This window comes from Eptatretus burgeri, chromosome 16, assembly GCF_056783735.1.
Source record: "Eptatretus burgeri isolate ZD-2024b chromosome 16, Ebu_testis_v1, whole genome shotgun sequence".
Lineage (NCBI taxonomy): Eukaryota > Metazoa > Chordata > Myxini > Myxiniformes > Myxinidae > Eptatretus > Eptatretus burgeri.
In genome coordinates this window covers 65,311,490-65,323,989 of record NC_140976.1, presented here as the reverse complement: position 1 = coordinate 65,323,989, position 12,500 = coordinate 65,311,490, and the positions used below count along the sequence as shown (strand labels likewise).

The following is a 12,500-nucleotide window of genomic DNA, read 5'->3' as shown; positions in this document are numbered from 1 at the left end:
ACATTCTCGAATATGTGACACCTCCCCATTTTTTGTGGCGATCGCTCCACACCAATAACTATAAGGAGCAATCAGAGATTGCAGACCCTCGCTGGGACTGGTTTTGTGCGGTGTTGGTATGTTGGTGTGTTTATGCAAACAGACTGAACTGCATTTTGCTAGTTTATTGTACGTCCAACATGGTGCCTGCCATTGGCTGCATAGGATGAGTCCGAATAGACTGAGAATGAGGGGGTGGAGGTTTGGGTTACGGTTAGAGTCCAATGTAACATGACATCCGTAAAGTTGTTATTTAATTTTTTTTATTCATTTTTTTAAGCTGCACTCTGTGGCATGACGATTAGAGCGTCCGCACTGGGAGGTCGTTGGTTGTTGGGTCTGGGAGGTCGTTGGTTCAAACGTAACATGACATCTGTCAAGTCATCCCAAGGACTTTCAAAATGGTACGTGCTGCTTCCTTTCTTAATGCTTAGCATATAAAAGGACGGAACACAAACAAACAATGCTGTGAAGGCAATGGCAAACCACCCAGTATAACCCTTGCCAAGAAACTGATTCAGCAGCACCAACGCTCTGTAAAGATTATGGTACATCAAGTTAAATTTGTTGATTTTTTTTGTTGCAATTAATGACATCCATTGACCTGAAATATAGTTTATCCAGAACACACTTGGTCTTGAACACACTTGGAGAAAGGTTCTACTGTACCGATCCAATTAATTCCTTAATCGTCAAAGGCATTTTTTTTTTCAAAATATATTTCATGTTGTGATAAAGTGCAGTACAGGACACAAAATCTCAGGTCATGGAAGAGTGACGTCACAGGCTGTTCACAGAAGAAAGAAAAAAAACCAGGATAAAAATGCTGACAAACTGAGGCCACAGTTGGACACAACAAGCAAGGGAGTATATAACCAGTGAAAGAAGAGAGGAGGAAACACTAATGTGGGAGTAAGAGGGTTGAGGTAGGGTTATTGGGGTTAAAAACTATCAAGAGTTGCGATGGGGGATGACCTGAAATGATAGTGCACTGCCTGCTTTGAAGCCCTGGATGGAAGGGGAGGATTGAACTGTCTCCTGAAGGCAGTTCCACAAACGGAAGAAGTGAGGAACAAAGCAGTGCATCGTGGGGGTTTAACCATGAGGAGTGGTGTTTAGGGGAAGAGCGCCTGTATGTTGGAGCAACTGGGGAGGGTCAGAGGGCTGGCTGTAAGTATTGTGATTATATTTTTTGAATATTTGTCATTGCTGTGAAAAAAATCTTATTTTTAGTTGGTTATTATTTAATTTTTTTAATACAGTGATCTTTCATTGGCACAAAAATTAAGCGAATAATGCGCAAACGCTTGGATAGTATAGTAGTATGGAGGAAGGCTGAAAACATGATTTAATGCCAGAAAGAAGAAATGGAGGTGTTGTGGCGATGTCTGATACAACTGGTGGGCTCCTGAACGGAGTTTCCATTCACAACAGCCAGCCTGCCTGCTCATCTGATCCTACCTCTGTAACACGCCGAAGCCGTCCCAGGTGCGTCCTTGAATCTAACACCACAATCACAGTTGATTTCTGTTGGATATGAACTTGAAAGTACGATTGGCAAAAATGTAGCCAGTTTGGGAATTGTGTAAGCTATCTTCACCGTGTGTGCTCCTTTGGTTGTCCTCTATAGGGATGGTGCTGAAGACCCTCTAGCCAGGCTTTCAAAGCAATACCATGTTTCTAAGCGCAATGCCCTCCTCCTCTGGTGCCAGCAACAAACCAAGAGATACCAAGTAAGTATAACGGTGTCATTGTGGGGGGAAAAAGGTGTGTGTGCATGAGTACCATGGTGTTTTATCCCGTGGCCTGTTCCAGGTTGGGCCCACTTCCTGAAAAGTATCCACGTCATCTTTTTATGAGTTGGATAATGAAAGGTTGAGTGACTTGGTAAATAAAATGAACAATGCCGTGGATTTATAAAAGCCTTTTTTTTTCATCATTCCACATTTAACAGAGGTTTTTGGCTTTCAAACTGTCGCCACACTAATTCACCCTTTTCTGACCTTATCCATGAGCTGCTTTCACCTTGAGTTAATGGGGTTGCCTGACAACCCAGAGACTTTGTTACAGGATGAGAGGCAGCTGCCCCCTTAATGACTCTCGTGGCTCTCTAATTGTTTCCTTGGAGACTGGCCAGCATGTTTACATGTGAGCTCATTGCTGGCATGTGTGAGGATTCTCTCCCTCCATTTCTCACCTCTTTGCAAAACAATGGATCTTCTCGTGAGGCCGTCAAAAACAAAGCAATTGAATGCTTCCAGAAAAGATTAGCTTCTGTTGATTGGCCTTAGGCTGAGAAGCTTTGACATCTCTCGGCTGCTCAGGCCTCATGACTAATGAAGTGCCGATGGTTTTTAGAGTTCCCTCTCTTTAAGTTCTGTAATTGAAGAAATGGTGGGGGAGGGGGTTTATTTTATTTGGAATTTCCCTGGAAAATACCTGTTTAAGGTAAGCATTGCCGTGAGCTCGACGAGATGGCTCTGTATGCCCGTATTGGTCTTGTACAAATGCATTCTGTTGGGTTTGTTCTTATTACTGTCTTGCCTCCAATTCCACAGAACATTGACATTACAAACTTCAGCAGCAGCTGGAGTGATGGCCTGGCCTTCTGTGCTCTGTTACACAGCTACCTGCCTGCACACATCCCTTACAGTCAACTGAACTCCACGGATAAGGTAGTTTATGGCCTGCTCTCCTAACCAATAAATCCATGTCGATGGCACCTGTGCACCTGTGCCAACGTCATTGCTGCGTCCCGTAAACCAGACATTTTGCCATGTTGTTGCACGATTGGATATGGTGGTTACATCATGCAGCTCGTAGGCTGAGCCAGATGTTTAAAAACCCAGTCACAGATGAGTGAAAATATCATCACTTCACCCCAGCTGATCGCCGATTTGCATAGAGGGTGAATGACGATGATGATCCTCCTCGTAGTCCAAAATAATGATGGTCCTGTGTGGTCTGTTTTTCCACAGAGGAGAAATTTCGCTCTGGCTTTTGAGGCAGCTGAAAGCATCGGCATCACCCCTACTCTGGTATGCATTTTATGTACGCATATACATGATGGACAACGAATTAGCGTTGAACCTATCGGGGCTCTGTTCAGTGTTTAGGGTTAGTGTCGATTGCACAACTCACCGGAGCTCATTTGCTTATAAAAGGGTGCCATGATGGGTTCGCCAATGCTTCCGCAAAGTCGAGATCCGTGGCAAGCATTGAGACTTCCTTCCTTCAAGAATTTTTTGGTTGATTGGATGAAGTCGTGGTGTATCCACTCGTCGACACAAATTATGTCCCAGAACTTGTTGATTTGTTTGTTGAAAAAAAAAATATTCAAATTAGAAATCCTGACTCTTGGAAGAGCTAAATGAGAGATGACAGCAGGTTCACAGACTGAGAATCAAAGTGGAACGAGGGAGAGAGACATCGCACACGGGTGGCATGAAGTAAGGGGGGGGGAGTCAGTGGGTGAAGAGGAGAACAGGGGATGCTTTGGGAGAAAGCATGAGGTGACTATGGGCAGAGCTTTTGAAGGATTGGAGGGAAGAATGTGAGACAACTGATTGTCTTGTTGCTTTTCTCTCTTTCACTTTCATTTCTCTCTTTGCCGCTGCTGTTGTTTGTATAGCAATTCTTCAACACTAATCTGAAGTTTTTTTTTAATATTAATTTTTAACCTGAAAAAAACAAAAACAACAACAATGTTTGCGTGAGCGTTTGCTACGGCACTTCCCAGTGTATTATATTTGCTTTGGTTTACACATCTTCGTGTGGACCAGTGTGTCATACTGATAGGGACATCAAGTCTGGTACAATCATTGCATCAGATGTCAATGCTTTGACAAAATTAACAAGTGGCCGATGATATGCAGAGGATTAAACGGCCGTACTTAGAAAGTTACTTTTGATGTGATCTTTTTTGCCTCGAGGTGACGTGCACGAGCCACGTTCTGGTCGTGTTGGTGAGAGTGACCGGAGAATGTGAGGCAAGGTTTCATTCTAAAACAGCTATCCAATGGCATTGTTGATCTACATACAGGCTGTCTACAAATTGCTGTTTCAAATTCAACCTGAATAAAAAAAAAAATGAAATGGGATACAATGATGCAGTTTACTGCAGGTGAAGAAACATTTCTCAAAGTTTTATTGTTAACATTTGTCAAAATCATCATCCGAATCTGAATGGACTTGTGGGAACTAAACTTAAATGACTCACGAACGTGTCCAACATGCTCACCACGTGTGCTTGGCCAGGCTGCCCCTTTCCTCTGCATGATGCTACCAGTCTCTATAAACTTTTTGATCCACTCATGAATCATTTCTCTCTTGTGGCTACCTTCCATAGGTAGTCCTGAAGCTTCTTTGAACGTGTGTAGCTGATGTCGGCCCTATAAGCCAGGAAATGCACTGCGCTTTTTGTTGTGGGGATGTGATTTGTGGTAAATGTGACGTCACATGTCTTGGAAGACACTTGGAAACAAGAAAAGTCAGTAAAACTTTGAGAAATGTTCTTCACCTGTGGCAAATCAAATCATTACATCCCATTTTATTATTTTTTAAAATTACGATTGAATTTGTAACGGTAATTTGTGGACACGCTGTACTTGTAGCAGGCCTAGAGTCAAGTCCAAAGTCTTTTCTTTTCATTTTTTATTTCTAATCCAATTCATGTTGGTGGACATTTCCCATTATCTGACACGACTCCGCTTGAGCCTTTTACACGCTTTCCCCTTGCCCCCATTTTTCCTGTTTCAGCTCCTTTCCTTTACCCATATCACTTTTGTGGAATTGAAACATTTTATGAAGTACACACAGCAAAACAGATTGCTCAGTTGAGATTTAAATGCTCGTCTAAAGACTCTAAAGGTACAAGTCTCGGGTCCTTTTAAGGCCTTTGGCCTCCCCTCTTCCTCCTCCCCTCCATCTCAAGTTGTTTTTAAGACTCAAGTGACTATCACACCTTGTCCCTTTAGGGTGGACATCATCTGTAGAACTACGTTGTGGGAAACTCTCACCACAGGGCATGGTCTTTACAGTTTCACACGTTCCTGTAATGGCGGTATTCATGAATTGTTCAAAAATGTATTTCATGTGTTTTTTATTTGAGTTTACCAAACTTATAGATCCATCAATGGAGCTTTGTTTGAGACTCCATCGTTTATCCACCATTAGAGCTTTGTTTTATACCCCAGCAGGTGTCTGTTTTAAAGGGTGCTCTGAGTTGGACGCGGCACAAATACTGTACGAGATAAACAGATGAACTCCTTGAATCGGGGAAATATAGAACATGAGGGAGTTAATCGGGAGTATTGAAAAAGATGTTCGATATTCCAAAAATATCCAAAGCATTACTTGGGGAAGTCAGGGTGTTGTGGAGAGGAATCAAAATCTGTTCTTTGGTTAGTACGAGATACAAATCTTTCAAAAAAATTTTCGACCGCAACAAAGAAAGCTACTTTCAGGAAAACCTAAGGATGAGTGAATCATCATGAGAATGCCACATTAACTCGTTCATTGTGTTTTCTGGTCATTTTGAATTCCCTGGAAATCGGATATGCCAGAACTTTCCACCAATTGGTGTGTTTACATTTGTTTGTTTGTTTCTCTCTAAATTGCCAATTTTGAAAAAGTTTAATAACAGGTTGTCATCTTTCTCGTCTGCTCAGTTGACTACAGTCCGGTTACATTGTTCTGCGATTGGTTACATACATCTGCAGAATTATTACAATAGCATTCTGGTTGTGTTCGGGTGATTTTGTACCAATTGACAAGTTTAACTGTTTTGTAAATATTTACCCCGTGCGCGTGGTGCGAAAAGCGGGGTTAAACAATTGGTTCACTTTATCTGTCTCTGTCCACCAACGTCGGTTTATGATTAAAAAAACACTGATTTCAATTGAATGTTATATTTTAAACACAAATCAGAAATTGAACCTGTAGTTCAGTAATACTTTGGCTCTGAATTTGTCCTGATTGTGCGTGAGCAGAGAGGAGTGAGATGATGATTATTATCTATATATTAATACTGAAGGACCAATTTTGTGCTCCTCCGAGCGGTCGCGTCACGTTTTTCTCGGTACTGTGACCTGGACTGAAAGAAACTTCGTACCTGAAAGAGTGCATCACACATAGTGGCAATAGTAAACTTTCAAGTCTGAAGCAGAATAAACACTTTTCGTTGAGACGGGGGCGAGGAGTGAAGAGGCGGGGTGTAAGGTAAGCAAATTTTTGGGCGGGGGTAAGCAAATTGAAGGCGGGGGGGGGGAATGGGGCAGGGGCAGGGGATGAGTAGGCGGGGGTAAGCAAATTGAAAGCGGGAGACGAGGTGAAATGGGGCGGGGGATGAGTGGGTGGGGGCTGGGGTGAATGAGGTGGCGTTGAGTGTGAGGGGGTGGACAGGGGGGGGGTAGCCCAGGGGTAAGTGGGGCGGGGAATCAAGAGACCAGTGTGTGTTTGTGTGTGTGTGTGTGTGCGTGCGTGCGTGCGTGCGTGCGTGCGTGCGTGCGTGTGCGCGGAGTGAAGAGGTGGGGGCGGGGCCGGGGTAATTAAATTTTTGGGCGGGGGTAAGCAAATTGAAGGCGGGGGGGGGGAATGGGGCAGGGGCGGGGGATGAGTAGGTGGGGGCAAGCACGCCCCGTCCAGTCCATGTCCCTCAAGTGTCGGTGTGCTGGTGAGGGTGGTTGAATGAACGGAATCCGTCTGTGATGGGGTTTCGGCTAGTTATTATTAGCGAACGCAGTGAGCTTCATACTTAGCACGTGCACATGAGAGAATAGGAAACAACAACAACACAATACTATTGTCTTGTGAAGGTACAATTGTATTGTAGTGTGAAGGTTCCAACAACAACCCCGGCTATTTGTAATCCGTGTCGTTAGCTATGACCTTTTGTTTCCGGTTGTTTTTAAACGCTGTGTGGTGTATAAACACGATTGGGTTTTATTTCTATCTTGTGAATATTACTTAACGCGTGCACATGAGAGAAGAGGAAACAACAACAACACAATACCCTGGCAATTGTGAATCCGTGTTGTTGCCTATGACCCTTTTGTTTCCGTTTTTTTTTTGCTTCTGGTTTTTCTTTTGTCATGGGGAATGATGCATGCCGGGAGATAAAGGCATCGTCGGAGACATGAAAGACCCAAATAATATCAGACATGGTGTATATTTCTCTTCTCTTCTTCTTTCGGCTAGCTCCCGTTAGGGGTCGCCACAGCGGATCAACCGTCTCCATTTCGCTAACCTGGGCCTTGACCGATCCGGTGTGGAAATTCGTTTTGTTGTCCGCATAATGATTTGGCATAGGTTTTTACGCCGGATGCCCTTCCTGACGCAACCCTGGTCGCCTCTTACGACACACAGGGATATGGTACACCTATTCTAACCGGGGCATACACCGGCCCAGTACAACTGGTACTCATTTCGCCGACCTCGGAAGGATGGCAGGCTGAGTCAACCCCCTGGTGTTTTTGACTTGATAGATAGATATATATATATATCCTGGTGTTGGCACAGTGGTGAGGGCAGCGGCTTGGGATCCAAAAGGTCCTGAGTTCAAGCCCCGTTGGACCACTGAATTAATACACCAGGGAGTTGACTCAGCCTGTCATCCTTCCGAGGTCGGCGAAATGAGTACCAGTATACTGGGCCGGTGTATACCCCGCTTAAAATAGTTGTACCATATCCCTGTGTGTCGTAAGAGGCGACCAGGGTTGCGTCAGGAAGGGCATCCGGCGTAAAACATGTGCCAAATCACTATGCGGATCATACGGATGATCCGCTGTGGCGACTACTAACAGGAGCAGTCGAAAGAAGAAGAAGAAGATTATATATATATATATATTCAGTGTCCCAACGGGGCTTGAACTCAGGACCTTTTGGGTCCCAAGCCACTGCCCGAACCACTGCGCCAACACCAGGCTTAAACATGGTGTATATTTCCTCCACTGATTTTAATAAAGATATCTCCCGCATCATCAAAAAAAAAAAATTTCATCGTGATTTACATTATTTGATCGCTGATCCCGAATCCAGGTCGAAGTAACCGGAAATTGCGTATACAGTTGTGAAGAAGTTATAGGTAAAGTCAGAAGCGAATGTAAGAAGAATACTACGTTCGCTTCTAGTATTTTTTTTTCAGATGGGATCCTGTTCTAGGCGGTGTAGTTGTCGTTGTGAAGGTGATGTGGAGGATTTTTTTTTTTTTTTTAGATGAGATCCTGTTCTGGGCGGTGTCGTTGTTGTATTGTGAAGGTAATGTTGAGGTAATATTAATTTTTTTAGATGAGATCCTGTTCTCGGCGGTGTAGTTGTCATGAAGGTAATGTTGAGGATTTTTTTTTTCTTCAGATGAGACCCTGTTCGAGGTGGTGTAGTTGTTGTTGTGAAGGTATCATGTTGAGGTAATATTTATTTTTTTAGATGAGATCCTGTTGTTGGCGGTGAAGTTGTTGTGAAGGTAATGTTGAGGTAATATTAATTTTTTTAGATGAGATCCTGTTCTTGGCGGTGTAGTTGTCGTTGTGAAGGTAATGTTGAGGTTATATTTATTTTTTAAGATGAGATCCTGTTCTTGGCGGTGTAGTTGTCGTTGTGAAGGTAATGTTGAGGTAATATTTATTTTTTAAGATGAGATCCTGTTCTAGGCGGTGTAGTTGTCGTTGTGAAGGTAATGTTGAGGTAATATATTTTTTTTAGATGAGACCCTGTTTTAGGCGATGTAGTTGTTGTGAAGGTAATGTTGAGGTAATATTAATTTTTTTAGATGAGACCCTGTTTTAGGCGATGTAGTTGTTGTGAAGGTAATGTTGAGGTAATATTAATTTTTTTAGATGAGATCCTGTTCTCGGCGGTGTAGTTGTCGTTGTGAAGGTAATGTTGAGGATTTTTTTTTCTTCAGATGAGACCCTGTTCGAGGTGGTGTAGTTGTTGTTGTGAAGGTCATGTTGAGGTATAATGTTGAGGTAATATTAATTTTTTTAGATGAGATCCTGTTCTAGGCGGTGAAGTTGTTGTGAAGGTAATGTTGAGGTAATATTAATTTTTTTAGATGAGATCCTGTTCTTGGCGTTGTAGTTGTCGTTGTGAAGGTAATGTTGAGGTTATATTTATTTTTTAAGATGAGATCCTGTTCTCGGCGGTGTAGTTGTCGTTGTGAAGGTAATGTTGAGGTAATATTTTTTTTTTAGATGAGACCCTGTTTTTGGCGATGTAGTTGTTGTGAAGGTAATGTTGAGGTAATATTTATTTTTTTAGATGAGACCCTGTTTTAGGCGATGTAGTTGTTGTGAAGGTAATGTTGAGGTAATATTAATTTTTTTAGATGAGACCCTGTTTTAGGCGATGTAGTCGTTGTGAAGGTAATGTTGAGGTAATATTTATTTTTTTAGATGAGACCCTGTTTTAGGCGATGTAGTTGTTGTGAAGGTAATGTTGAGGTAATATTAATTTTTTTAGATGAGATCCTGTTCTCGGCGGTGTAGTTGTTGTGAAGGTAATGTTGAGGTAATATTAATTTTTTTTAGATGAGATCCTGTCCTCGGCGGTGTAGTTGTCGTTGTGAAGGTAATGTTGAGGTTTTTTTTTTCTTCAGATGAGACCCTGTTCGAGGTGGTGTAGTTGTTGTTGTGAAGGTAATGTTGAGGTATAATGTTGAGGTAATATTTATTTTTTTAGATGAGATCCTGTTCTCGGCGGTGAAGTTGTTGTGAAGGTAATGTTGAGGTAATATTAATTTTTTTAGATGAGATCCTGTTCTTGGCGTTGTAGTTGTCGTTGTGAAGGTAATGTTGAGGTTATATTTATTTTTTAAGATGAGATCCTGTTCTTGGCGGTGTAGTTGTCGTCGTGAAGGTAATGTTGAGGTAATATTTATTTTTTTAGATGAGACCCTGTTCTAGGCGGTGTAGTTGTTGTTGTGAAGGTAATGTTGAGGTAATATTTATTTTTGCAGATGAGATCCTGTTCTTGGCGGTGTTGTTGTTGTGAAGGTAATGTTGAGGTAATATTTTTTTTAGATGAGATCCTGTTCAAGGCGGTGTTGTTGTTGTTGTGAAGGTGATGTTGAGGATTTTTTATTTTTTCAGATGAGACCCTGTTATAGGCGGTGTAGTTGTTGTGAAGGTAATGTTGAGGTAATATTAAATTTTTTTTGGATGAGATCCTGTTATAGGCGATGTAGTTGTTGTTGTGAAGGTAATGTTGAGGTAATATTAATTTTTTTGATGAGATCCTGTTCTTGGCGGTGTAGTTGTTGTTGTGAAGGTAATGTTGAGGTAATATTAATTTTTTTAGATGAGATCCTGTTCTCGGCGGTGTAGTTGTCGTTGTGAAGGTAATGTTGAGTTATAATGTTGAGGTAATAGTAATTTTTTTTAGATGAGATCCTGTTATAGGCGGTGGAGTTGTCGTTGTGAAGGTAATGTTGTAGTAATATTAATTTTTTTTAGATGAGATCCTGTTCTAGGCAGTGTAGTTGTCGTTGTGAAGGTAATGTTGAGGTAATATTAATTTTTTAGATGAGACCCTGTTCGAGGCAGTGTAGTTGTTGTTGTGAAGGTAATGTTGAGGTAATATTAATTTTTTTGGATGAGATCCTGTTCTTGGCGGCGTAGTTGTTGTGAAGGTAATGTTGAGGTAATATTAATTTTTTTGGATGAGATCCTGTTCTAGGCGGTGTAGTTGTCGTTGTGAAGGTAATGTTGAGGTAATATTAATTTTTTTGGATGAGATCCTGTTCTAGGCAGTGTAGTTGTTGTTGTGAAGGTAATGTTGAGGTAATATTTATTTTTTCAGATAAGATCCTGTTATTGGCGGTGTAGTTGTTGTTGTGAAGGTAATGTTGAGGTAATATTTATTTTTTTTAGACGAGATAATGTTCTAGGCGGTGTAGTTGTTGTTGTTAAGGTAATGTTGAGGTAATATTAATTTTTTTGGATGAGATCCTGTTCTTGGCGGTGTAGTTGTTGTTGTGAAGGTAATGTTAAGGTAATATTTATTTTTTCATAGCAAAAAGACTGTTTAATTTGATATATGTAAGAAGAATTATACGTTCGCTTCTGGGCTTTGCCTATTCCATATTATTATCGTTACTATTATTACTCTGTCTGTCTGTCTGGCAGTCAAATAAAATTGAAAATCATTACAAACAGGAAACTTACTGTTTTAAAGGACATCATAAAGGACAAAAAAAACAGGAATGAAGAACTAATGTAATGCATTAAATAAGGTGTGTAAAGGACGGTGCATCAATGGCCGTAAAACTCCAAAAACATTCGTTTTCCACAACCTTTAAAATCTTTACGTTTTTTTAATTGAATTTTATACTTGAATACGAGAACACAAATCGCTTTTTTTGGCAATTTCAAAAATCCTTCCGTTTAGCTGTACTTGGACAAAAATATGACGGCATTTAAACGTCTATTTGCTGCTTGTAGACCCCGCCTATATCCTTTTTGTTCTCAAACTGTATGGGTTAAGGTGTTCTATGAACTCTCTAATCCATTTATATTTTTGTATGAGCACACAAGCAGTATTTTATCTATTTATTTAAATAATTTTTCCCATCTTCTCACTGTCAGTTCCTTAATGACTGACAAACTGAACCAATCATGCTTGTTTTCCCTTGATTTATTTTTGATCTTCATCACCCACAGTACTCATGAGGCCCACTAACTAGGATAGAATGACGCAGTGCGTCGCTGTTATTTGAATCTCATTCCGTGAGACAGGTGCACATGCTTCCCACCCACATTGCTTCTTTACATACGCACAAACCTGCCTGCCTCATTCCCCTTCGTTATTTTCTTTCGTGATTTTATTAAATGGAGTATTAAAACTAGGACACTCGGTAGAGCGCATACCTCCGCCACGTAATGCCTGATCAACGAGAACATATTGCGCCCAATACATTTTTGCAATATCATGCTATATATCGTTTTTGGCCCCATCTCTCAATGGTGAAGAATCACTTACAAAATTAAATACTTCTCATATCCAGATCCGGATTTAGATCTCCACCGAAATCGAATCGCTTTGTCGTGGTCACACACCCAACCTGTTCACCAACTTTTATCAAATCGGACCACAACTTTTTGAGATATCGTGCTATATATATATATATATATATGAGTTTAGCACTATCTCTCAATGGTGAAGAATCGCTTAAAAAATTCTCGGATCCGGATTTTGATCTTCACCAAGAATTAATCGATTCTTTCTTGTCACACACCCAATATGTCCACCAAGTTTCATCAGAATCTGTCCACAACTTTTTGAGATATAGTGCACACAAACAAACAGACAAACAAGAAAAATGTCATGCAGAGCACAATACTTGCAAAATCCATCCCCTCTCCAAAGGTTGCCATGGATACATCAAATTGTCCATTTCATTGAGATTAAAATTGACAATCTTAATCAAAGCTCAGTGATTTTTCACGATTGAGAGATGGGGCCAA

At 41.1% G+C, this 12,500-nt stretch overlaps 1 protein-coding gene across 5 annotated transcripts in view; it reads left to right on the top strand.

The window, feature by feature from the left end:
* LOC147011231 (cytospin-A-like) overlaps positions 1-12,500 on the top strand; it is a 72,726-nt gene that overhangs the window by 39,086 nt on the left and 21,140 nt on the right. For all 5 annotated transcript variants that reach the window (XR_015052507.1, XM_085860244.1, XM_085860242.1 and 2 more), the window contains exons 7-10: positions 1,398-1,527; positions 1,670-1,772; positions 2,598-2,714; positions 3,018-3,077. Coding sequence is in view for 4 of the 5 variants with exons in the window: in XM_085860244.1 (XP_085716370.1) it covers positions 1,398-1,527; positions 1,670-1,772; positions 2,598-2,714; positions 3,018-3,077 (410 nt within the window). In the remaining variant the exon portion in view is untranslated. The remainder of the gene's footprint in view (positions 1-1,397; positions 1,528-1,669; positions 1,773-2,597; positions 2,715-3,017; positions 3,078-12,500) is intronic.